The 27,837-nt window shown below is 35.0% G+C and overlaps 3 protein-coding genes across 6 annotated transcripts; 2 read left to right on the top strand and 1 right to left on the bottom strand.

Moving 5' to 3' along the window:
• Window positions 1-84: 84 nt before the first annotated feature.
• On the bottom strand, window positions 85-5,546 carry LOC108987896 (aspartic proteinase-like). 3 transcript variants are annotated; one of them, XM_018960952.2, is made up of 14 exons: window positions 5,419-5,546; window positions 3,794-4,155; window positions 3,654-3,714; window positions 3,434-3,528; window positions 3,198-3,310; window positions 2,900-3,068; window positions 2,750-2,789; window positions 2,358-2,422; window positions 2,088-2,201; window positions 1,936-2,000; window positions 1,503-1,659; window positions 1,293-1,412; window positions 596-684; window positions 85-462 (listed from the first exon to the last, which is right to left on the bottom strand). In XM_018960952.2, exons 2-14 carry the CDS (start codon window positions 4,139-4,141, stop codon window positions 378-380), a joined length of 1,521 nt encoding a protein of 506 aa, XP_018816497.1. In that variant the 5' UTR covers window positions 4,142-4,155; window positions 5,419-5,546; the 3' UTR covers window positions 85-377. The 3 variants fall into 3 exon arrangements, with proteins under 3 accessions (XP_018816497.1, XP_035538703.1, XP_035538704.1); XM_035682810.1 differs by having other exon boundaries at window positions 1,945-2,000; XM_035682811.1 differs by having other exon boundaries at window positions 1,945-2,000; window positions 5,308-5,501.
• A 2,365-nt stretch (window positions 5,547-7,911) lies between these two features.
• Window positions 7,912-9,803, top strand: LOC108987847. The gene is made up of 3 exons (XM_035682815.1): window positions 7,912-8,003; window positions 8,444-8,602; window positions 9,474-9,803. Exons 2-3 carry the CDS (start codon window positions 8,455-8,457, stop codon window positions 9,614-9,616), a joined length of 291 nt encoding a protein of 96 aa, XP_035538708.1. The 5' UTR covers window positions 7,912-8,003; window positions 8,444-8,454; the 3' UTR covers window positions 9,617-9,803.
• Window positions 9,804-15,432: 5,629 nt separating this feature from the next.
• Window positions 15,433-20,228, top strand: LOC108987909 (probable L-cysteine desulfhydrase, chloroplastic). 2 transcript variants are annotated; one of them, XM_018960976.2, is made up of 2 exons: window positions 15,433-17,013; window positions 19,665-20,140. In XM_018960976.2, the coding sequence occupies exon 1, from the start codon at window positions 15,462-15,464 to the stop codon at window positions 17,007-17,009; it is 1,548 nt and encodes a 515-aa protein (XP_018816521.2). In that variant the 5' UTR covers window positions 15,433-15,461; the 3' UTR covers window positions 17,010-17,013; window positions 19,665-20,140. The 2 variants fall into 2 exon arrangements, with proteins under 2 accessions (XP_018816521.2, XP_018816522.2); XM_018960977.2 differs by having other exon boundaries at window positions 15,434-17,013; window positions 19,689-20,228.
• Window positions 20,229-27,837: the final 7,609 nt, after the last annotated feature.

Here is a 27,837-nt window from a genome sequence, read left to right as displayed (position 1 = left end):
TACAAGATCTTTATCTCAAACTGGATCTTCTCTCCAAAGATTATTTGCTGCCCCTAAGACTCGAAGAGGATGAGATAAATCCAGTATGGGTTTTTCCAAAACTTGCCTAGGGGCGAGGAGTATCCTTCCTAGGTTTTGCCATCAAATAAGCGGATAAATGAAACACTGTTCAGCACGTACAAGGTTTAGGACAATTTGCTTTGCATTACTGTAAGTATGCGAACGCACGCACTTCCCCATATCCATCCAGAAATACTATCTACTAACCATCACGTAGTCCAACCAAAATACACTACTTGAACAACAAAACCACGAAACCTGCGGGATTGCCAGAAATTACGATCACTGAATAAAAATAACTATACATTTTCTGGTCACTAAGCAGCTTCGGCGAAACCCAATCGAAGATTACCAAAGTCAAACACTGTGTGGTAAACACCCATAAACACATCTCCAAGAATCCTGCAAGCATGTAGTTTCAGAATAAGTAAATGCACATAAGCATGAATGTCAACGTGCATTAACACTAGGGGTATCCATGTATTGGTATGTGGTATCTGACATGAGCATTAGTAAAAGTTAAAGATAAGAATACCAGAGAGGACCCCGTGGAGGAGGGACATCTAGAGCCATAAATCCACTGATGCAGACAGAAGCAAGGCCTTCTCCAGTTCTTAGAATATACTGAAAGTGAGGCAAGTAGTTACAGAACAATAACAATTACTTCTCCAGAATTATGGGAATAAGCAAGAGACACTACATCTTTTTGTATAACAGTTTACTTTTCTCTAATTTGAGGGTTGATAATTGATATACCCAATGTGAAAAACTTCGATGTCTTCTCAGGTAAATTACGATACCTAGATGATTTACTTTGCATTGTCACACATGAAGAGCAAAAACTAGATAAGATTGGTAAATTACAATGAGTCGCAAAAGAGAGTGGTGAAAGAAGTGTGTTTTAAGTTTATGCTTAATCAAGATTAAAAAGACGTCTGAAAATATTACCTAACTTTTCATCTACTTAATAACCTAAGATTTAGTCTCTAACTCAAAACTTATTCTTGTACTCAATATGAGATATCAGGAATATTGCTGCAAACCTCTGGATGATACTTTCCCAAATATTTTCAAACTATAAGAGTGGTCTGAAGCAAATAAGTTCCTGAGGATGCCTAACCCTCTTGATGTACTGTATTTTATTGCAGAAGTGACAAATTGATATAACAAGCACATTACAGCATCATGAACTAGAAGAAAGTAAAGAGAAATTTGTTATGTCAAAATCTAACCTGTTCTGGAGTGAGGTTGAAAGTTTTGTTCGCGATAGTGAATGAAATATTTGGCATGCCTGAAATGCTATCACATCCTATTACTGATTCTCCTGCTGGACTTGGCAGGCTCTCACACAGCTAAAGATCAAAACCAATGTTTAACAATGATTATCGATATATAGCTAACGTTCACTTCTTAATAGTGTCTATGGTTTTAGAGTAAGCCACCTCATTCACATATTTGAGTACTTTGTCCTTGGTTCCTTTTTGTCTTAGCTGATTTTGGACCCAAATAACAGTCATCTCACAAGCAGTGCACAAAAGATCATCCTCAGGTAACACTCCCTTCCTGTTTTCCTTCTCAACCACCGTCTCAATTCCATAGCTGCATAGAAATTGGTTTGATTGTCAATTAGATGAACTGTTTAAGAATCCCCACTGCATCATGAGACTACAACCCCCATGAGCCTTTCACTGGCACAAAGCCCTTCAGTGAGAAAACCCTTCATCAAAGTCCAATTGACACGAAAATCAAGATATATTTGCAAGAAACAAACTTCTTTACTAGGAAGTATTCCCCAATGATGTAAACTGCCAATATGAGGTGTACAAAGGCAAATATTGAGAATAAATAAGTCATGAAGCAATAATAACTCCTGACCTTGCATACCTAGCCCCATTAAAAAGACATAAACCAATCTGTGAGCATATTTTGTCAGGTTGTACCTGCAAATCAATGAAAATTGTATGTTGAGATGTAAAACGGGATATGTATACAGACTACAAAAAGAAGTAGATGTAAAAGCAACTCACCCCTGAGATTAAGAGATCCCAAATTAAGTCTCCATACTGAGATACAACTTCCTTACATTCTGCACTTACAATTCCTTCAGCTCCGATGGCATGGTTTATTTCAGTCACAATAGGCTAGAAATCATTGTCATCAAATAATAATTTATTCCCAAAAAGTAACTAGCAGAAAAAAGATGCTAAGAAAAGGGAAGAGAAGAGAAAAATATGATAAATCAAGCCTGAAGTTCTTTTTGAAAATCGTGTGATTTTTCAAATGATGAAACAACATACAGTTGGACCAGCAAGTAAGGACGTTCCTGAATCCACAATAGCAGCACAGCCTCCCTTGCAGACACCTGAGGTAATTATTAACAAATTAATATACTTTCTTGTCTGAAATTAGAGGTGAAAAGTTAATTGGGGTTTACACAAGTTCAACATTCTACTAAGGGATTAAATGTAAGGTCATCAAAATTGCCAATCAAAGTGTTATTTTCCCTCTGCTAGTAGTAAGCATCAATTTCCATCAACTTTTAAGCAGAGCATATAGATAGTTATTTGCAAATTAGGATGTTCTGCTGTTTCTACTCATGACATAACATCAAGTACTTACTTTGATAACGATTTGGAACTGCTCTTTAAATATAACATAAATTTCCATATATAAGGTACTACAAAATCACCTGTTGAATGGTTCCCAACAAGAATATCTCCCATTTCAAACTGAAATCAAAGAAAAGAAATTTTGAAAAAATGAATATACCATTTCCACAGAAGCAAGCACATGGAAAAGGACAACTTTTCGTATCATTATTTTTACAAAATTTTCATACCTGCCAGTAACCCTTTTCAGTGACTGGAGCATAAGTGTGGTTTCCTTTGAAGTGCTTCCGATCAACACCACCAAAGACAATCTCACCACCCTCTTTTGCATCTGGATCCCGGTTAAGCCAGAAGGAGAAAACCTCCTCCTTTACAAGACCTTGCTGCACCATATTGTACCTGTATTCTTGTAACAACTCAGTCTAACAAAGCACCAGATAATTTGAAGAGAGAAAAATGTATCGTTCTTTATTCTGAGAAGAAACAGTTTTGAGGACAAAATTTCATATCAAATTACAAAGAGCATACCACACTGGCACAGCATCCCCAACCGAAATCTCCTGAAACCCAAGTCCAAGTATTCCATCAAACTTCGCCAACACAAATGTCAGACTGCCTTCTCGTGTAGCCTCCATGAAAACCTGGATTTGAAGAAAGAAAAATAAAATATTACAAGCAAAATGTTACTGTGGCCACAAGAAAGAGCAGTTTCAAGAAAAACTTCTAAAAAGACAAAAAGAGTTTTGGGGCGGGGGGAGACCCACTTGATCCTTGACAGTAAGATCCCCAACTTCAACATTGTCTTGACTGAAGAAACCCGCAACAGATCCAGATCCATAATTTATTTCGCAAGATTTTCCTGGATCACAAATCAACAATTATAGATTCAATTTCATGTCAGGACCACCTTTGTTACATCCAATAGCTTTTATCTGCACACAGTCATCAACACAATACTATAAAAGCATGAAAGCAATAAGTTACCATTCTTTTTATATGTACTGGACCAGCTTGACCTGTACCTAGAATGGAAATAGCAAGCAATCTGGAAATTTATGGTCAATACATACTTCTGTATTTGTGGATGCTGGAAGATGACAGGAACAAAATGGAGCAAAACTTACAGAAAAATAGCATTTTGATGATGGAACCCATAGATTGGAACTGCCAGTATCAAATATGACAGTGAAATTCTGAGGGGGCGTGCCAATTCCAATCTCTCCAAAATATTGAGCATCCAAATAGTTCTTTAGAGTTACTATATCTTCATCTGAATTATGCAGATAATGGGGCATACCCACTATGCCCTCTCTTGATTTCTCTTCTCTTGTCATTCTGGCAGCATTGATACTGTGAAGATCCAGGCGCCGCTTCTTCAAGCCAATCCTCAAAAGAGCATTTGAAGAAGCGGGAAGAAGTGAGCATGTCAAAACCCATAAACAGAAAGCCAGAGAAAGATACTTATGCCCCATGCTCACTGAGATCCCTGTCAATAAGGGTCATTAAGAAGTAAGTGGCATAGCCATTTTATATGGGGGAACAGGGGAGAGGTGCTATCATAACATCAGAAAGTGCCATTTGAAGTTGCTTTTAAGTATCCATTAAACTGGATATACAGCAAGTAAAATAGCATCACAAAAGGAATAAATCGCAATATAGGATTCGGATGCTTCCTTTTTTTCCTTTTTGATAGTTAATCAAGAAGTTTTATTCGTGAGATATTAGGCATAACCCAAATACACATGACGTATACATAAGTAATACCTAACTAGGGATTCGGATGCTTCCCAACAAGTGGACATCACATCTTGCAATGGAGGACATAATAGTATAACAAAACCTGATTCTAAAATATCCAAAGTTGCCTACTAGAAATCTATCAGTACACCAGGAAGTAAAAGAAGATGTATTTCAAGAAAACACCAAGGCATCAATGTTAAACCAAGGCAATCAAATCTCCAAGAGGACAGTAGGATATATATTCACCTTTTTTTTGCTCAAACTAAGGACATCAATATCAGAGTTACACTCGTCTAAAAATTAAATAAATTATAGAAAACTTTTAAGCAAGCCATGAGATTTAGGATCGTCAAATTAGCTCCACTGCTTCCAGTTAAGGGTATATAGGGAAGAAAAAGCAGCTACGCGATCTTCACTAGCAAACTGATCAGCTAAGCCACAATAGTATGCACCAAAAATAGTGATCAAGGAGCCCCATCAAAATATTTTGGTGTTGAATACAATTTTGGGGGAACTCAATTGTATAAGAAAAGGGGAAATTGCTTTTGGCTAAAGTTGTAGGTAGAGAGATAAGAGACTCGAGCAGTGGGTTACTGAGAAGATCACAGTAATTCATCACTCCTTATAACAAAATAAATTATAATCCCATCTCTATGGCATATTAAGCTAATTGTACGAATAATTTGACTACAAAAACGACTAAATATAGACCCAAGCAACGCCCCCGAAGATTCTATCGCAAGTAGAAAAGGAAAAGGAAAAGGAAACTATACCGAGAGAATTTCATCCAAAGAGTTTCAAAAAAAAAATTATGCTGAGAGAAACTAACAACTTGCTGAAACTCGACATACGGTTTAGAGTGTCACAGCACAAAGAAAGAAAGAGAAAGATCTATTACGAAAATATAGAAAAGATCACTTGGTGTTGGGAATCAGCATGTACTATGATCACTTCGCCTGTGTGATGCTGCTCTTGTTGATGAATAGAATACAAAGAGTAGAGGTCAAACCTTGGAAAGCTTGAAGCAAGTAGAAAAGCCGCTGAAACTGAGATGATGGGTCTGAGTAGTTTCTAACTTTCTAGACAATCAATCCGCATGCATAGGAGGGCACATAAAAGGACGAAGATAGATAGCTGAAAAGCCTGAACTTTGTCTTCAACCACGTAAATATCTATAATAGTAAATAAAATAAAATTATTTCATCCTATATAATTATTATAATTTTATTTTTATTAAAATATAATTAATAATTTAAATTTTAAAATAAAAATTATATTAAAAAATATATTACAATAATATTTTATTTCATCTCATTTAAATAACTGAAGCCTATTAAAAACATGGAAAGCCACGCTCCTGGCAAGGCAAGGCTTTTCTTACCAAAGATTTATCTACAAATTGCATGACAGTTAAAAAAAACATTTTTTCGTTTTAAGAAAAATGGATAAGGTGGTCAGAGGTTGCGTTGGATAGTTTCATGTCCTATGAAAGATGGAGTGATACGCTCGTTTGTTTTGATGAAATGGGGTGAAATAAAATGAATTAAAATTAATTAATTAATTAAAATATATTTTTTAATATTATTTTTATTTTAATATTTAAAAAGATTATATTATTTATTTTATTTTATATATAAATTTTAAAAAAATTATAATAATAAAATAAGACGAGATGTTTTTTAAAAACAAACGACACCAAATCAATTGGTAGAGATGATAATAGACATCTTTAACATCGTATCTACAAACCAAGTTTTCATCAATCAAATTAGTTGTTGTAAATTTTCAAATGAATTCTAATACTAAATGTAGGAATATTAAATTAAATTCCCCGATTCCTGTTCTTTTCTCACTGAAGTAACTAATCCAAATTCGAATTTGAGTGTACTTTCAAGAGATTCCCACTTGGCTAAAACTCCACCAAATTTTCAAACTTGATACGACCAGAAAATTAATGTTTTAATCACAAAAAAAAATTTATAAAAATAAATTCACAAACTAATATTATTTGATATAGTACATTAAATTGTAAACTTGTTTTTGTCATAAAGTAGATCTAAATAATCATATAAAAAAATCTTGTTAGTCTATAAATTTATTTTTATAAGAATTTATTTGTGATTGTAACACTTCTCTATCGTAAATCTTATGATATCATGCATATGTTGTAACATTTGTCATTGTCCTTTTCTTCCAAAATGACAACCGCTGTCGGACTATGTGGTATGCATGTGGTACTTGTATATAAAAGAAACTATGCATATGTTAATGAACATTTTGTCATTTCTTTTGACTCTCATACCTCTTCAGTAGTTTGGACAGAAGAAGAAGAAGAAGATTATTTTGCAGCAAAACAATGAAAACAGTAGCTAGTAAGCTTGCTTATCTTTTGTGGCCAGGCAATAACCAAGAAGTTTCCCCCAAGATGTGAAGGTTTGGAGGGTGGCATTCAAATTTAAGCTCCTCTGCCAATTTTTGAAATTTGAAAGCAAAAATAAAAAAATGTTTCTGAATCATGATGTCATGTACTTTCTGAATCCGGACATAAAAATATAAACGTTTGTTCTTGAGATATCCAAGTAAAATGATATCGAAAAAAAAAAGAAGGTAAAATGATATCCCATGGTTGACTTATTTGAAAGCGCATTTAGGACTCGTTTAAATAGTAAAATGAGATGAGATAAAATAAAATAGTTTTAGATAAATTAAATAAAATATTATTTTTTAATATTATTATTATTTTAATATTTAAAAAAATTAAATTATTTATCATATTTTATATATAAATTTAAAAAAGATGATAAGATGAGATTGTTTGGAAAAAAGGACAAAAACAGACAATGAGAGTTAAATTGACAAAGTTGTTGGATTGTTTCCACAACATTTAGGTTTTGTTTAGTTATGCAGTTCAGATAAGATGATATAAGATGTTTTGTTAAAAGTTGAATAAAATATTATTATAATATTATTTTTGTTTTGGTATTTGAAAAAATTAAATTATTTATTATATTTTGTGTCAGAATTTAAAAAAATTGTAATGATTATATAAGATGAGATGAGATGAGATAGCGTAGTTTTGTGTAACCAAACCAGCCTAGGGAGGGATATAGAATCATTATAGATAGCTCGTGGAAATGAAGGCCTCGTTTTTTTTTACAATTTCTCTTAATTCATTTCATCTTATCTAATCATTACAACTTTTTTAAATTTTCACACAAAATAAAATAAACAATTTAACTTTTTTAAATCACAAAAAAAATAATAATATTAAAATAATATTTTATAATAATATTTTATTTAATTTTTAATTTTAATTTTAATTCATTTCATCTTATTTGTAAAAATAAATTAAGCCTAAATTGATGTATCAAATCGCATAAGCGAGAAAATTTTATAATTAATCGGTATATATGGACCAAACTTTTGAAATCAGGCCCAGCCCATTATTACACTTCTATTTATTTTCGTTGGAACTTGGGCCTTGGCTATAGAGAGCATCGGGTATACGGATCCTGCGGCACGTATCCTGCCATTGTTACTGAGAATACGATATAGAAATCTTTAAGTCAAGCTGCCAATCGAAGCACCGGCCAGGTACGAAATTTTCTGTCTACACTGGTTTGTTTCTGCTCCAATTTTAAATATGCTATTGAGTTGGCTTGTTTGTCGAAATTCATCACTAAAGTCAAGCTGCCAAACTGAGGCCGCCTTCCAAATGTTTGAGAAAATGCTGCAGTGGGTAAAACAAGTATCTTTTTACTCCGGACTGGAAACAGAATCTTCTTTTCAATGTTTGGTATAGTTGAACTACGCTTGTTGGTCATAGAGTGTTGGTGAGTTTTCTAATGTATGCCTTTGTGCGTGTGAAAATAAGTATAAGAATCAAGGATATAGAACATAACGAAGTAAGTTGATATTTAATTGCATATGACCCTTTGGCGTGTTTTCCATCCGGGCTTTCTCCAGTTTTTCTTTTGCTTTATAAAGAGTTCACATTTACGTATGGGCACATTTACTGGTTTGGGTTGTATCAGGAAAGTGATAGATGGCATTAAGACGATTTTTTGGGTTTTCTGATGGCGAGTTGATGCGGGCGGATGCAAAACCTTGTTCCAGATTGATGAGACAAACAGCTGGGATTTTTACAGTTGGAGGAGGATTATCATTTTGGATTCTATGTAGATTGCATTATGGTTCGTACTATGTTTTCTCTTGGCTATAGCCTATTTATTCTTTGGGGATACTACATTTTGCACCTTCAACTTACTGTTATTTTTTCAAAGTACTCACTCAACCAAAGATTGGTAAAATGGGTCTCCTTTGGTACTCTTTCCTTTGGTTACATCCGAAAAGACCGTAACTGTCAGTTCACCACTAAAATATCAATTTTCGATGATTTGGAACATCGATCAAGATCTGATAAATAGATAGATGAAAAATGGGACATACGGCACAATCATGATGGGTCAGATCTTAGTCAGTTGTTCACATTGTCATAAGGTGGTATTTTAGGGTGCAAACCGACAGTTTTGGCAATTAAGGTGCAATTTAGAATAACAGTGATTATTTGACGGCGAGCCCTCAAGTTCTTTGGGGATGCTAACATTGCTCTCTTTCAAATTTTGATGTCTCCTCTACATTTGATATATTGACAAGTGATTGATCTTCAGTTGGAATTTTAGTGGATATATATCATGTTTGCTTATGCTAAACTTTGGTGTGGATATTCTAACCTTTGCAGTGAAATACATCACCATTAGGACCTTATCCACCTTCTTAAGTTGTTATGTACTTTTTGTAAATTGTATAAAGTATTGCTCCAACCGAAGACATCAAAGTAAAAGAAAATAACAAACAATGTGAATCTATTATCTTGACTAACGGGGTCCATTTATGATTTCGTAAATGAGTCTGAATCTCCCTAACATAACTTTCCATCTAACAAGTTTAATCTACTATGGTATGCTACAATTTTTCAGATCAAATACACTAAATAGATTGCCTTATGCTTTTCTCTTATATTTGATCAAAATCATGATACATTTGGTTGTTATGCTCATGCAGGTCCCAGAATTACGGTTCCTAGAAGTCTTCGTTGGGCAACTTGTGGAGCAGTATCGGTCAGCTCAACCTCCGCTTTACTGGTTCGCTTATTTAGTCCTGAATGTGAACCCCAGAACATAGCTGCTTATGACAATAAAAAGTAGTGCTAGGTTGAAGCTCGTCTTAATATGTTTTCTCAGCTTTATATGAAGGCCAAAATGGACAACTAAGATTAATGTTCTTGGCATGCTATGTTGTTGTTTAAAAGTGCACTGTTTGTCTCACATTGGCAGGTTTTGATGACCAGGTTCCTAAAATGTTCCTCTCATCACATGAGCAAGTTGTCTTTTATTAACTATTTCCATACAATTCTAGTATAAAAGACGTCCAATGTAAAGCGCAAGTAAAAATTCTTCCGTGATCGGCCATGTATTTCCAAACATGAAATCAAGTTCAAATAGCCGAGTCCATTGCCAAACTCACATCTTTAAGCAGTCAAGTAATTTTTCTCTTTTTTAAATCCAGATAATTACTAGTAATGGAAAGGGCGAGGTTTCTTAACAAACATCAAATTCATGCAGTGTAAGAAATTAAAATAAATTGGCAAGTGTTACTAATTAAATGGTGCGGTCCTAGTTGGTTGTCTTGAGGATGGTTATATGAACAATTTATTGATTGGGTTGTTGAGTCATCTATTGGGGGGTGTATCCTACAATGTACCGTGAATAGTAATAAAATAGTTTGAGTTAAGATGTTTTATAAGGTATTGAAAATGGAAAGAGAAAAAGTTGAATAAAAATATTATAAAGTTAAAATATTGTTAGAAAATATTTTTTTTGTTTCCAAATTTGAAAAATTTGAATTATTTTTAGTGTTTTGCTTGGAAGTTTAGAAAAGTCATAATAATTATTGAAAATCATCTCAACATCCAAATAACCCCTAATTCTAACTGTGTCAATATAATTGTTAAAAGAAAAATTCTACTTACAACCGACTGGGACAACCGTCGTGTAACTGGATGAATAAAAAATTTTATTTTTTAGCATCTCTCCTTCTCTCTTCATTTCGTCCCCCCCTCTCACTCTCTCTCAATTTTTTCCTACCTCTTCTTCCTGTCATTCTCCCTCTCAAATTTCACTCATTCTCCCCTTCCCCTTCCCCCTCCTCCCTCTTCTACTTTCTCAAGATCTGTGATAAGGAGATTCAGTGGTTAGCTTGCCGGCAACTTATCAATGGCCAGAGACCAGGCTGGGCTCCCCCCACTACTTTTCTTTTTCTTCCCCCCTCAATTAGCGAGCAAGCTCAACAATTTACCATATATTGATTTTTCAATAGGCACGCGGTCAGAGCACTAGCCTGGGTTCCTCCCACTGCTTGGGAGCTGACCATCAAAAGTTGAAAGTGTAAGTATATAGACTCGTAAAGTAAATAAAAAATAAACGTGGATAATATACAAAAAGTGAAAAACATCCACTTCCAACTTGCCCAAATAACTTACCCCTCAATATGCAGCTTGTCTATGGACTTATTAAGATCCTCTGTTTCATTACCCTCTGACTTTGATGGAGAATCAACAATACTAAGTGATGTGCTCAATTCAAAATAACAAATTCGAGTCATTTATCTTGCCCAGGCAACCAATACTTAAAATCTTAGGTAAAGTATTCCATAAAAATTAAAATTCGTAAACAATCTTTTTGATAAGTATAAATTAAAATTTGTAGACAGATCAAACTTCAAAATTCCCTAATCTTCCAAAAGTCAAAAACCCAGAGCATGTTCATAAGCACAGTCCAAAAACAATAGAGTTGAGTCTCAGTGAGGTATGGAGGGGGTGAGCGACGAGCTTGCCTAAGGAAGTTTTGGCCTTCTGAGCATCCAAGCCTCCCAATCCTGTCTTCTGCTCCTGCTCTTTAATTTATTGCCATGAAGGGCCTCCCGAACTTGTCGACGGTTAGCAACATTTCCCTCCTACTTCGATGTCACTCTTCTCTACTCTCTGGTACCAAGAAAAAAATAAAAAAGAGAGTGATCAATGCACGACAGTTGTGACGACTGAGTCTAGAAAGAGATAAAGAAGAAGCTTAAAGAGGAGCGTAGACTGCAGACGAAGGGGGTTTACTGGCCCGCTCTCGTTCTTCTCCAAAGCCCTAAGATTTGGGTTCAGAGAGAGTGGGAAGAGATTTACAGAGGAAGTTATAGAGAGAATGCCAGATGTTGGGCATCAACGTGAAAGATTGTAATACCCCCGATGAACTGTGTTAGTGTGGAATGAAGTGGAGGGGAAGGAGATTGCATATGTTCGAATCAATAAAAATGAGATTGTGAAATGCTAACACATCAAACTGAGCCAACCTTGTCTTTATGTGTATTTGAGCTTTGACTAGCTTTCATTTGAAAGACGAGAACGAAAAACAATGGCAGCAAAAGGAAAGGGGAGAGAGAGGCTTTTTCATTGGCAGGTCGGCACTAAATCAAGTTTCTAACTTTTTCATTGATAGACGGAAAAAGGAATGGGGAGAGAGAGAGTGAGGAACAACTTTGCTACGTACAACCGGCATTTGCAACCGGCGTGTAATCGACTGATACAGTGGATCCCACTTTCTCTTTTTTCTATCTTTCTACCTCTCTCTCTTTTTCTCCCCTTCATTTTTCCATCCAATGAAAAACGAAACTGTTCTCTACAACTCTCTTTATTTCTCTATCAATTTCACTGTACCCCAGGCCCCTCTCTTATTGTTGTCATCCCAGAAGCTTCTGTTGCAGCATCAGCCCAACGATCCTCACAATTAGTTGCATAAGATTGCTCTTCTTTTACAATTAGTTAACCACAAATGGAATATTGAGTTGCTAAGCACAAGTAAGTTTAATTTTTTTTATTTAGTTTGGGTTATGGAGAAGCCGAAGGGGGGTTTCGTGGCTATTCGTTCTTTTCTTCCAAACTGATACATTGTCACTACCCAGCTCGCCCGGCCAATCATACAAGAGCAAAGAAGCAAAACTTTTGGGGGATCGGAGTAGAAAACAAAATAAAATATAGTGGAATGTCACCAATGCCAGTTTCATGGATGAACATAATCTATCCAGATGAAAATTAAATGCGTGGAAGAAAAAATAAAAAGTACAAACTTGGGTACTGAAAATTCTGTACATGTGGTGGTGGTGGTAAGGAAATTAAGAAAAGAAGCAAAGTGATAAACAGTAGCAAAGCCCCATTCATCTTGGCATCGTAGTCATTCATGGCTCTGGTTCATGGGTTTGTGGGTTCATGACTCTTGGGTTCGAGGAGAAGACGAAGACCCACAGGCTTGGTGTAGAAGACAAAGTCGATGGGGACAGAGAAGAGGGTTTCGATTTAATGGAGGCTGGCTTCGTAGGGGATGGGGATGGAGGCTTTGTAACTTTCTACTGGGATGGAGGCGACTTCATCTTCATTTAAATTAATGACGTCGTTTTGCAATATGCCACATAAGACGCGGTGATGCGGCGGTTTCGCAGGTCGGTTGTAAGTAGAATTTTTGAGTAAGGAAAGGGATAAAGTGGGATTCAATTTGTCAGCCAGTTGCACAAAAATTGTGTATGCCGGTTGTACGTAATATTTCTATACAAAATAACTACGAAAAACCATGACATAAAAGTGCAACAGTAAGAAAAATTAAGGGAATGATGGTTGTGGTGGGGAGTGACGCCTAGAAGTGCCCAAAAAGACGCAAAGGTAGGGAGAGATGCAAAAGATTTATTTTCAATTTATTTTAAATCAATCATTGAAGGAATATTATTTTTTTAACTTTTCATAATAAAAAAAAATTACATTCATTTTAATCTATTTCATACATTTTAACCTAAAAAATTAAGAGTAAGTGATGCTAGTCTACCACCTCTATGTGCCCACTCTGTGTGGTGCCCAGTGTAATTTATACTTTTTTTTCTTTTTATTTCAAATATTTTTTAAACATATTTAAACATTTTTTAAAAATAAAAAAAAAATCAATACACTAATAGTCAATTACTTAACTATTAAGAAAAAAAATTATAAAAATATTAAATATATCAACAGTTAAAATGAGGAGGCATACTAGCATTATTCAAAAATTAAACACATCTCAATCTTAAAGAGTTAAACTCATCTCAATAGGACCTACAAAATACTACTATATACAACTCAACTTAACTCAACATTCAAATACAGCAAAAAAATGTGTGAGCTTCACATACCAATGAAAATGGTGGAGCCGGCTTGATTTCTATTTGTTTAGGAGAAATCAATTATAATGATATAGGATGCGTATGTTGGCAAGGGATAACCAAACCCATGAAATGCGAAAGGAAAGTTGAAGAGATCTAGTAGACGAAGGGAGTTGTCGTTGGGTTGGGCAATCGGAGAGGGGGCAGAAGGGCCCGAAGTTGACTGCCTGATCAGCTGGAACTCCTTGGTTGAAGGGCACGTAAAAGATTAGCCTTTCACAGGACCAAGCATCGAACCAAACCCGTTGTACGCTAACTAACGGACCGACCCTTACCTTGAAACAATTAATTGAAAGTGCATGGAAATCAGGTCTAGCCGTTGACATTGAAGCTTTAATTCCAAAACATCAACTTCAAGTGATGTACATATCTTCACATTTAAGAGCGCTTTAACACTTGGCCAAAAAACAAAAGCGCTTTGACAATTGCAACAACGTAAAAACTCTTTGACGTCGTTCTTCCCAAATAGTAGTGATAGGTCCCATGCAGTCAGAGCGACAAACACGAGAATGACTATATATCTATCATGAAATGAATACTTCAACATAAATCTCATTTTATGCTTAATCACTTGATCCATCTGCATCATCATCATCATCCCGAACATCATCTGTAACTTGAAAAAAATAGGGACCGATCGAGATGGACATGGAAACATTCAAACAAGTACGTTATTATGATCTGTCACTTTCTATACGTGGAGGTTCACAAAAGCCAGCCAAGCAAGTGATCGAGGAGTACTACGAGCCAATAGGGTTTGGAGATTGGGCATTGTAATATCAGCTCCATTGTAATGCAGACAAAAGAGAAAGAAGCCAACCATTTCAACATCGAAATCTCCATCCTAAAACAAGCACCGTCCATTGTGGAGTTTTTCACTTATTTTATAGGCTTTGATGCGCGCCTACAGCTTCCATTACCTTTTTTATAAGCCTCTCCTCCTCATGCCCTTCCAAGTTTCTTACCTCTTCATTCAACCAAAGATCACCACACTTTTTTTTATCATCTATATTAATCATGTATCAAATAACTAACATATTTAAATATTTAAATAATAAATAATTTCTTAATCATTTGACGATGTATATGAAAGGATCATCATGCTAATTAATTAATGAGATGAAGATGAATAACAGTACTCTACATAAATACATATTAATGGAATAAAAAAAAAATTGTATAAATTTCTTTCTAACTAATATAAATTAAAGCATCTTGATGATCTTGTGCTGTATGATTGTATAGGTCGATGGGTGCTTTGATTTCTGTAGACATCAATTATAAAAACAGATTCTCCATATGTAGGAGACATGCATGACCCTTTACACGCTAGTGGGAGTCTTGCAAGTTTTCAACTTGCAATTGCAAATTAATGGAAATCACAGTCACCTTGACCTCACTCATGATAATTTTGCTCCCATTAATTTGTTCTCTTTTGTGAATGAGGAATATAATGGTGCCAAAAAAACTTGAAAATCCCATCAATAAGTGATAATGTGGGGTCTTGTAAGTACTTAATTTCATTAATAAATAAATTAGGGTTAGGTTAGAGATAAATCTTTGAATATTCCCCAACGAGAGATGGGACAAATGCAATTGCAAAATCATTGACCTTTCCGGGAAAACAAACATTTCATAAGAAAAGAAAAAAAAAGTAAAACCCCACCACCTATAAAAAGCTATTAAAAACACAACATGAAATGAGCATCTATCCTAAGCATACACACGTGTAACCTTAGCAAGACCAAAATCCACGTGCGTGTCATGCCGCGAGTACGTCCGAAACGGCGCCATATGACTCGTTTATTGACTGAGTTAAGAGTTGGGTGGAGCTCTCATGGCTCGCACTTGTCCTCATACCAGCCTATTTTGCCCTCTCTCTCTCTGTCTCTCTTTCCTCATTCCCACTGCTGCTCACACTCCTCTAACCCTCTGCGAACCCTATGCCTTACCCCACACACCATGGCCTCCAACCACCTCAACGGTGACTCCCACATCCTCCACCACCCCAAAAAACCCAAACTTTCTTCCACTTCCACTTCCACTTCCCTCATCACTCCCTCTGAAATCCAATCGGAATTCTGCCACCATGATCCCTCCGTCGCCCGCATCAACAACGGCAGTTTCGGTTGCTGTCCGACCTCCGTTATCAAGGCCCAACAGGTCCTACAGCTCGAATTTCTCCGCCAACCCGACTACTTCTACTTCAACTGCCTCAAGGAGGGGATTCTAAAATCTAGGACAGTCATTAAACAGCTCATCAACGCCCGCCACGTCGACGAGGTCTCCATCGTCGACAACGCCACCACCGCTGCCGCCATCGTCCTCCAACGTATCGCCTGGGCCTTCACCGAGGGCCGTTTTGACAAAGGTGACGTCGCGATTATGCTTCACTACGCCTACGGTGCTGTCAAGAAATCCATCGAGGCATATGTCACCCGCGCCGGCGGGTGCGTCATCGAGGTACAAATGCCTTTTCCTGTTAATTCCAACGATGAAATTATCCATGAGTTTAGGAAGGCATTAGAGAGAGGGAAGGAGAACGGGAGGAAAATTAGGCTGGCTGTGATTGATCATATCACTTCCATGCCGTGCGTGGTGATCCCTGTGAAGGAACTGGTCAAGATTTGTAGGGAAGAAGGTGTTGACCAGGTTTTTGTTGACGCGGCCCATGCCATTGGGTGCACTGATGTTGATATGCAAGACATTGGGGCCGATTTCTATACAAGCAACTTGCACAAGTGGTTCTTTTGCCCACCTTCCATTGCTTTTTTGTATAGTCGGAGCTCGCCCAAGTGCTTGGACTTGCATCACCCTGTTGTTTCTCATGAATATGGAAATGGGTTGGCCGTGGAAAGTGCTTGGATTGGAACTAGAGACTACAGTGCACAATTGGTGGTTCCAAAGGTTTTGGACTTTGTTAATAGGTTCGAAGGCGGTATAGAAGGGATCAAGAAGAGGAATCATGATAATGCTATGGAGATGGGGCAGATGTTGGCCAAAGCGTGGGGGACCAATCTCGGATGTCCTCCGGAGATGTGCGCAAGCATGGTCATGGTTGGGTTGCCGGCTTCTTTGGCATTCTCAAGTGATTCGGACACTTTAAAGTTAAGGGCACATTTGAGGGAGAATTTTGGTGTGGAAGTGCCACTATACTACCGGGCACCAAAAGATGGTGAGGTTGGCGTGATAACTGGGTACGCACGGATCTCCTATCAAGTCTACAATAAATTTGAGGATTACACCAAGTTCAGGGATGCAATTAACAAACTTGTTTGTGATGGTTTCACTTGCAATCTTCTTTCTATTTGAAGAGGTATGTTTTGCTTTCTTTCATCCATTTTATTTTTGATGGCTTGAAAGCCCCTGATATAGCGTACAATTCCCTTTCCTTGTGTTTACTTCATTTGCTTTTTGTACAGTACAGTTAGTTCTCCTGTCTGATGTGTGCATGAATGCTGAGTTTGTATGTGTTAATTTGAAACTACGTAGATGGTGAGTTTGTCTTGTCATCTATAAACAATTTGACCCATCTGTTAAACCTGAAAAATTATCAATCTTCAGGTATGCCCATTACACGTAGAATTGTACCACCAGAGCTAAAGAAAGCATTTATAATGTTCTCATAGAAGTAGCAGATTAGGGCTGTCAAAAAGCAATAGCATTAAAATCTGTATTTAATTTTGTTGTTTAATTGGAAATTTTTTTTTTGATAAGTAATCAAAGATAATATATTCATAAAAATAGGCAAAGCCCAAGTACACAGGAAGTATATATGAAGAAGTGCCTAGTTAGCAGTTACAAAAGAAAGAAGAAGATCATGGATACTAAGACCGTTACAAACTATGGCCCCCGCCCATGAGAACAATAACTTAAAAAATACAACTTTTAGCTCTTCCAGTGTTTTCTCCTGGTCTTCAAAGCCTCTTGCGTTTCTTCCCCTCCAAATACATATTGTTTTTATTTATTTATTTTTGGAATGAGCATATTGTTTTTCCCTTTCCAGGTATGTGAACTTCACATACAAACTACGAAGGCTATTTTTTGGGATTTAAGTGATTATGCTGCTCTTGCAGCACACCTGTTTGACTTCGCCTTCTTTTTAAGCAAACTCATTTATCCTTCTCCATCATATTCTTCTATTGAATATTTTCTTACTCTCCATATTTAAAAAATCTTCATGGGCTCCTTCGAATTCCTAGACCCTCCACAACACTTCTTATTTCTCTACCTTGCCTCCTACCAACAAGATATATACCCTTGAACAAATTTTATTACTATAGATTTACTAGTGCATTTTATCTAGTTAATTCATTGTTATGTCATGGAAAAACGAACCCCCTCGTACAAATATTTCTTCAGGTGGCCTGTACGTATCAAGTACAAAACTTTTCAGGAATTCATATTAGTACAGTTTTTTCGTTGATGTTTGAGAAAATGTGTAAGGGTCTTGGTGTTGGTGGCATACTCCCTCCAGGTCTAAGGTTTGAATCCTCTTGGGTACAAACAACTTTTTGGGGCCTTTGTACGGAGAGAATTCTTCTTGAATTATCCGAGGAGCACTTGCTAGAAACTCCTTATTGAGGGTATGTGCACCTTTGAGATTAATTAGGACTTTGTTCTTGGACACCCCGGTGCCAATAAAAGAAATTAAATTTACTTATAAAAAATTCATTAATTATATTTTTCTCATAAAAAATATTACCTTGATTAAATTTGAACCCAACAACGATGATAAGCGGTGATACTGTAACACCTTTAAGCACCATTCTGATCATAATGTGCAATTAGACTTTAGTTGTTATTTCAAATATCAAGGACTGCATGGAGTGATATTACTTGTTCTATTTTGTCTTGCATATTTTAAATATTATTTCAATCCCTGGCTTCCTGAAAACACTATGGATTGATTGCTGCCGAACAAGAAGAAAAACATCTTTTTAACATGGTCACTGCCCCGTTTCAAATGGCAAGTGTTGATTGTCATTTAGCTTTGCTTTACTAGTATCTTTCCAACATGCTCTTAGATTTTGATCATGTCACCATATATATTTTTGAGTCTGAAATCTCATTTATCATTTTAGGCAAACTCATTTATTCTTCTCCCTGGCAAGAGTAGTTAGTTACTGGTATCTTTCCAAATGGTTTTTCCTAGAGTGTTTTTATAAGTCTGAAAACTCTTAACTAAATTGTTTTTCTCTGTGTTGTCTCGTATCTTTAATCAGGACTGCTACATCCACAAAAAGAATTACACAAAAACAATCCTACAAATTGATATGACTTCATCTGATCCGTTAGATCTATTTTATAATAAAAGTAACTTTACAATCTGACGAATCACATCAAGTCATCAGTTTGTGAGATTATTTTTGTGTAATCATTTTGTGACTAGAGTATTTCCCATCTTTAATTAGTTATGCCATTGGTGTTTGTTTTGCTATTCTACCCCATTTGAATAGTGAAAGTGTTTCATCTTATCTCATCATTACAATTTTCTTAAATTTTCACGCAAAATATAATAAACAATTCAACTTTTTCAAATTTCAAAATAATAATAATATTAGAAAATAATATTCTAATAATATTTTATTTAACTTTCAATTTTCATCTAAAATCATTTCATCTCATCTCACTATCCAAACCGAACCTTAATTTAAATACTAGCATCATTTTCTGTTCCCTTTTGAACTTCCTTATGCAGTTTGAACACTGCGAACTGAGATTGAAACTTCTTTTTAATGTTGTGAATGTAACAAGTAAATTCTCAGTACTGTTGTCAGCCAAGAAAATTAGTATTTGTTGCTTTTGTAGTCAAATGTAATGGAGAGCAGAAACAAGTAGCTTTTGTGATTTGAGTTCCCAGTAGAGATGTTTATATATGTGTGAATGTGTGTTGGGCTGTAAGAGCTATTTGTATATGTTTTCTGACTACTTGACATTTGGATGCTCTTTAACATTTGAACTCAGGAGTTGACTCTTAACTCTTGCCAGGGCCCAGGAAAGGTTTGGGCGCTGAAACATTGGTGGGAATTTTGTGGGCAAGGATTTTACTATTTGTCACACTTACGCCGAAGTATTTGTCTCCTAAGGTTCTTGCTTTCACAATCATAAACCACAGGCCATCTCCCCAGTGCAAAAGCACAAGCAATCTTCTGACTTTTGGATCCAGTTTTTCAACGATTCTATGCTCTGGTTTTCTGCAGTCTATGCAGACTAATATGCAGGCAGCATTTGACTAGGGGAAAATTACTTGTAGTTCAGTCAATCGTGGATGAGACTCGACGGAGAAAAAGTTCTATTTGGCAAGACTACTAGTAGTGGGTTCAATAAATTTTAGCTAAAATTTGACTAAAAAATCTACTTTTACAAATTTAGCTAGTCATTTTTCAACAATATTAAATAACAGGCTCGACAAATCTTTTACTATTCTATTAAAATATTGATTTTGAACTTTTCATTTATTTTAATTCTAATTGTAATTTGAATTTTTTCAACGGTTATATTTTTCCAACGACTATATTTTTTAACAGATATAATTCTTCAATGGCTATATTCTTCCATTATAAAACATAACATTTCATCAACAATTTCATTAATTTCAACTCAAGTGTTCTTGTGAAACCTTTTCTTTTCATTTCATCTCAATGGATCGTTCACTTTTTTACAAAATACACTTTTTCATCAAATGCACCAGCATGGGACACCAACCAATTCATAGTTTAGGGCATAAAAGATATATATAAAAAAAGAAGTATGGAGCCCTACCGCAACTAATAGATGTTGGATACAGTGTCCACAAATGATGATCATAGAAACTTCGCACAAAAGATACAAACAAAAACATACCCTGTAGTGAAGCAACAGAGAAAATTAGTTTATCTTTTCAGTGGTCTTTTGATATTGTGAGCAAATCCCAAAAGAAAGATCTAAGCGCTTATTGTAAAAATTACAGAACTGTTTAGAGTCCATATATACTGAAGTAAAATAATTATCCAAAAAAGTAGAGGGAGTGAATATTTTTCTTCTACTGTGCGGGAGAGATAAGCGGGAATGAATATTTTAGTCAAAAGTAATATTTGACTAGCCTCAATTGGCTCAATAAATTTAGCCAGCCCATTCATCCAAAACTAAAATTATTGTACATTTAGCTAGCTCATTACTACACTTTATTTTACACTTTAGTTATTCTTTGGTTAAAATTTGATTTTAGCTAGCCCACTACTAGTGCTCTAAGAGCAGGTTTGGAATGTGATATGAGAATTTTGTGTTTTGTTTTGAAGTTTAAAATATTATATTTTAATATTATTATTGTTTTGTGATTTGAAAAATATGTATTGGGATTTGAAAAAGTTGAATTGTTTATTATATTTTGTATGAGGATTTGAAAAATGTGTAATTATGAGATGAGATGAGAATTTTGTGTTTTATCTTATACCCCAAACCTGCCCTAATAAGTTAAGGGTAATCAAGCATCCGTTTCTTTCGAATATTAGTTTCTCATTTCCAATCAATAACTGGTAGATCTATAAGAGCATTAGCATTGGTTTATGCATATGCATATGCAAAATTACCTCTTTTGCATATCCACTTTGCCATTCAAGCAAAATTCCCACATTGGCTTATGCATATTTGAGACAAAATAATAATAAAATATTATTACTTTATTATTATTACTTTTTTGCTAAAATCCATTTTTTTATATATATTTTACAATTAACATCCACTACATACATTTGACATTAATAATACAAATATAATAATAAAAAATATAATTTTTTAATAATAATATATTAAAAATATAATAAAATGAAAAAAATATATATAATATATTATAATAATAAAATGAATGTGCAAGTGAATGTTTGTTTTGTTGTTGAAGGAGTGAGAAAATGAAAGGATTGTGTGAGAGAGAGTGGGAGGAGAGAGAAATAATTATTTAAATATGATTTGTAGGGTGAATAGTGGTTATCCAAATTTGGATAAGCACTATTCATAGGTAGCTAAATATTTGGATATGCATAAGCCAATGTGAAAGATTTTAGGGTCATAATATGCAAATTTGACTTTGCATATGCATATGCATAGACCAATGCTAATGCTCTAAGACATGCACAAACGCATATTTCATTAGCAATATATTTATCAAACTCAAAATGGATTTGACCGCGGAAACGTTCTGATGTGATTAATTTTTCATAAGAATATTGACTAGTTACAGGTAAATGATTTGCATGGGATAAGGTAATCATGAAACTTTGACCAATGTACCTTGCAGCTTGTACTGTTTGTTTACCATAATTCATGCCCCAGTTACCATAGGAAATATATCGTAAATCTCGATGAATATTTTTATGTTTATTTCTTTCTCTTGTTTGAGACAAGGCGCAAATAGAGAATGTAGTATTCCTTTCAGTGAAAGAAGTTGTTAATAATAAATTACCAAGAGAAATAGGTAAAATAAATTTCCATCTCAAACTTAATAGTTCAATACATTACATAATACATTATATAATAATATTATAAAATGATGGCATTTTCATAAAATGATGTTATTTTTATAACATGTTTTATAAAAATATTTCTTATTTAAAATATAATTATGTAAAATATTGAAAAAATGTGGTGGATAAATCATTTTTCTTATTGAGTTTAACTAATAAGACATGCACACTTCACACTGCATGTGGGCCTTACTGAATAAAATATTAACTGTGGGAAATGTGCACCCGTCATTTTATGCAGTTATGCTATTTCACCATCCAAAATTTACGATTAGTGACATCATCAGGTAGTGCACGTAATTTATTAAAAAAATATATAAATATAAATATAAAATAGACAAAAAGAATTTAAAATTTTAGTTTTTTTTTTTGTATATATTTTCGTTCATCCTTTTAATTTTTTATGATTTTTTTAATTTTTAATAAACTTTATTACAGAATTATATCATGTCAAGATGGCTTAATTTGTTTCCACAGGCAACCATCTCTACTCTTAACCGAGACTCTTCAGATCATGCTCCTATTTTCCTGGACACTTCAAATAGAAAGTCTTTTCCCAAATCTTTTAAATTTGAAGAATTTTCGTTGAGAGATCCATCTATTTTTGGCATTATAAAAAAAGCTTGGAACTCCACTTTCATTGGTACGCCCTCTTTTATCCTTTCAAAAAAGCTCAAACTTACAAAGAAAACACTTCGAGAGTGGAACATCAAAACTTTTGGTCATATCCAATCTCAAATAAAAACCTTATCTGAGGCCCTCTCCTTGATTCAAGGTCAAGACAATTCTTCCTCTTCAAGCTCCTTGGAATTGGACCTGCAAGCAAATTTTCATGAACTTCTCATTAGAGAAAATCATTCTGGCGCCAAAAATCCAGAGTTACCTGGCTCACTACTACGGACTTAAACACAAAATTCTTCCATGCCTCTACTGTCATCAGGCGCCGCAATAACAATATTGAGTGCCTCAAAATCAGCAGTAACCAGTGGACCTCTGATCTATCTTTTATCACATCTTCTGTCCTGGTCCATTTTCAAAATCTCTTTACTTTTTCCAATTCAACACCTTCTGTTGATCTGGATATTCTTTTTCTAAGGAAAGTAACTGAAATTGAAAATCGTTTCCTTTGCCAAATCCCTTCTGATGAGGAAATATTTCTTGTTGTTAAAAATCTTCCTTCAGCAAAAGCACCTGGACCAGATGGTTTCACTGGCCTTTTTTGCAAAAAATTTTGGGAAATCATAAAAGCAGATATTTTGGTTACTGTTAAAAGCTTCTTCATTCAAGGGAAACTTCTAAAAGAACTGAACCATACCAATCTGGTCTTGATTCCCAAGATAGAGAATCCAAATAATATAAATCAATTTCGACCTATTAGCCTTTCAAATGTTTGCTATAAAATCATAGCAAAAATCCTTGCTAATAGGTTTAAAACAGTTCTGCCAAACATCATCTTTCCTTTTCAATTTGCTTTCTTACCAAACAGAGTTATTCAAGAAAATACAATTTTGGCCCAAGAGATTTTTCATCTCATGCATAAAAGAAGAACTAGAAATAGAACTATGGCCATCAAAATAGATATGGCAAAAGCCTTTGATTCTTTGGAATGGTCATTTATTTTGGATGTTCTTCATCACCTTGGGTTTAACCATAATTGGATTCATTGGATTAAAGAGTGCATTTCAATTGTCTCCTACTCTATAATTATCAATGGATCCCCCCATGGGTTCTTTCATCCTTCGAGAGGACTGCGACAAGGAGACCCCTTATCTCATTTTCTTTTCATCATTGCCTCTGAAGTTCTCTCTAGGCTTATCATCCAGAAAGAAAATCAGGGTATTCTCAAAGGCATAAAACTATCAAGAGAAGGGTCCTCCATCTCTCACTTGTTATTTGCTGATGATCTATTCCTGTTTGGTATGGCAAACCATCAAACAGCCCAAGCATTTGCAGATTGTATTGATTCTTATAATGATTGGTCCGAGCAAAATATCAATAAAAGAAAATCCTCTCTCCATTTTAGTGCAACATTAATTCTAATTCCATCAATGTGGTTAAATCTCTCTTTGACTTCAGAATCTCTCCCCCAAACTCTAAATATTTGGGTCTCCCCCTTAAAAATGGTGCTGATAGGAAAAAAAATTTCTCTGATCTCATTGAAAAAATCCAAGCCAAACTCCAAGGATGGAAGACAAAAACCTTATCACAAGCCTCAAAAACTGTTCTTATCAGATCGGTGGCAAGTTCTATACCCTCATATGCTACATCCACATTCCTCTTCCCAAAAGAAAAGGCAAAAAAAATTGACTCTTTGATAAGAAGGTTCTGGTGGGGGGGTATGATGATAACCAAATAAAGAAATTTACCCCAAAATCCTAGAAGTCCATTTTCTTACCAAAATCTATGGGAGGACTTCGCTTGAAACAGACTTCCATATTCAATTATGCTCTCATCTCAAAATTTGCATGGGCTCTTATCAACGACTCAACCAGCTTATGGAAAGAAGCTCTCTCTAAGAAATATTTGAAATCTCACTCCTTTCTAGAAGTTTCTCCTAAAGCTACTGATTCTCGATTTTGGAGAAGTTTACTAAAACAAAGAGATATCCTCAGATCAAGCATATGCTTTCAGATAAACAATGGAGCTACCACCAGAGTTTGGACAGACCCTTGGATACCTACCTTATCAGTCAATTCACTTCTACAAGATCCCATTAATGTTGTAGTGGATCACTCTATGACTGTATCAAAGCTAACTCTAGATGAGCCAAGACGTTGGAACACCCTTCTTCTCAATACTCTCTTCTCGGAAACCACTATCAGAGAGATCCAAAAAATCCCATTAGCCAACCAAAATTTCCAACGCATACCTGATAAACTTCAATGAATTCATCATACTTCTGGAAATTTTTCGGTAAAATCAGCCTATGCTGCCCTGGTTCAGCAGAATGGTATAGCTTCTACCAATAATCTGGCCGTTAACTGGAAGGCCCTTTGGAAGATGAAGTTACAAGATAGACTAAAGATGCTCCTTTGGAAGATATGCCACAATATTCTCCCCACAAAAACAAAGATCAGCAAAGCCATTGCACTAGATGAAGACCAAATCTATTGTCCCCTTTGCAAAACTGAAGCTGAAGATCTCCCTCGTCTATTCTTAAAATGTGTTTTTTCTAGAGTGCTATGGAGACAATCAAAGTGGCCATTGGATATCTCTCAGTTTGCAAGTCAATCAATTTCTAATTGGATTAGCATCATCATTAATCCAACACCCACACTGAAGATCTCAGAGGAAGAGCTGCATGATTTTCAAATATTTGCTACAATTGCAATGGATCAGTTATGGTTCCTAAGAAATCAGTTTGAGCATAATTTAGTAACACCCTCAATTTCAGCATACGTTGAATCAGTGATCAAAATCTCTAATCAGCATACCAGAGCATGGGCAAGACAAGAGAATCAGATTGAAGAAACATAAGAAAGACACCCTATTGGCTATCAACTAATAACTTTTGATGTGGCAACTAAAAAAGAGGGATCAATCCTTGTAGCTCTTTGCTGGGGCGAAAATGGGACTTTATTATTTGCTAAAACTGATCTCATCAGCAGGGTAAGTTCAAATGTAGGAGAAGCATCAGCTGCATTAATGGCTATTAAAGAAGTTGAAAAGTTAAAATTGGAAAGAATTATCCTCGAAGGAGATTCACAAGTCACTATCCAAGCAATTTTAAATACCTCTCCAGTTCAAGAATGGATCATGAGCCCCGATCATCAATGACATCAAATCCAAAAATCGATGCGCGCATAACTTAGCGCAATGGGCAGCGACAACGCAAGCCTTTGGTAACATCTCTCTAATCCAAATTCTCCCTTCATTACTGCAATTCCATAGCGGGAAGGACCCACCCAATGATGTAACTTATTAATTTCCTGCTACTAAAATGTTATGTACTCTGTTTTTATAAATATTATGTAACTTGCTTAAAAAAATAATAATAAAAAAAAAGGCTTAATAACAGTATTCTTTTTAAACAGTAAAAAGTATCAACAGTATTTAAGTTAGAAAATTATTAAACTTTCTAATCAAAGTAAATCTTTAAGTTGGGTAAAAAAAAAAAGCACCTGAGAAAAAATAATTGATTGTTGAATCAAATTTAATTCATCTTAATTTATGTTAAATTAATTATTGATGAGATTTATTATTTTTTTAATTTTTTATAAAAAATTAAATTCATCTCAACTTATTTCGTATATTTCAACCTAAAAAGTTAAATTTATATCAACTTTTAAAAGTTAAATTTATCTCAATAGGACTTGCAAAATATTATTATTCATAATTCAATTCAACTCATCTCAACATCCAAACACAGCCTTACTACAACCAAATCGAACCAGCGGAAACGATAAAACCTTAAGGAAGAAGAATATGTAATTTATTTGGGATAAAAAAGGAAATGTACTAGGAGAAAAATTATTAATTTTATTTTTAGATAAGAAAAAAACAACTTTTATAACAACAAATAATTATGTAAATAAAATAAATGAATAATCAAAGATTGAATTCAGAGACTTCAAATTTTGATTTGTGGAAGCTTAAATGATTAAATTTATGAGAGAATGGATGTTTAAGAAAATAGTAAAATTAAAGTTGGTGGTATTTAAAAATCTAAATGACAAAATGTCTATATAAGAAATGGAAAATATAGTTTATCCAAAGAGAATTTTACTCTAAAAATTATATAATTCAATATATTATGGGTGCTACCCGGCCCTTACGGGGTAGGGGCACCCCTTCCCCGCACCCCGCTCAATCCGCCCGGCCTATTTTCACTTAAAAAAATATTATATTTATTTCATTTAAAAATTATTTATAAGTGTAAAAATAATTAAAAATACATTTTTAGATCCAAATTATAAATTTAAATTTTGTAAATATGACTATAATTTAAAATTTATGTAATTTTTAAATTTGCTAGTGAATATTTTGTGTAAATTGTAGTGTATTAGTTTTTAAATTTGCCAATGCATATTTTGTAAACAAGTCTAACAAATTGTAATATATATTTATATATACATAATTTGTAAAATATAAATATATATTTATGTTTATATATGTATATAATATATATATAAATGGGGGTGGGGGCGGGGCGGGGGTGGGCCCTCCCGGTCATCTACCCCCGTTAGGGGCCCTAGATGCAGGGTGAGGGGCCCCGCTCCCGCATGGGCGGAGTAGGGTTGCCCGCCCCGCCATGCGGGGGTGGAGTGGAAGCGGGGCGAGGCAGTAGGGGCGGGGCCCTGCTGCCCACCCTATAGTATACTAGTCTTTTTATCCTTGTGATCGACTGATCCTTAGGAATTAACCAATGCGTCCAAAACTTTGTTGAAAAAGATGCGTTTGGACGCATGCATGCCCCGGCCTTGTTCATTTCACAATATCGTTTAAGGCATTTCATACAAAGAAACTCTTCAAATCCGTACTGGTATTTGTTGTAGCACAGATAGTAGTAGGTATCTGATTGAACCCAGCATCAGTGTCAAGTTATTATTTCTACAAGCAATAGAATTCAAGTGAGGCATTCCATCGAACACCCGGTGTGCTTCTATCTTTGTTTTCTCTTAACACTGCAATTACGACAA

Source organism: Juglans regia, chromosome 11 (assembly GCF_001411555.2).
Source record: "Juglans regia cultivar Chandler chromosome 11, Walnut 2.0, whole genome shotgun sequence".
Taxonomy (NCBI): Eukaryota; Viridiplantae; Streptophyta; class Magnoliopsida; order Fagales; family Juglandaceae; genus Juglans; species Juglans regia.
The sequence above is the reverse complement of the archived record's forward strand: the minus strand, read 5'-3'. Positions and strand labels throughout refer to the sequence as shown.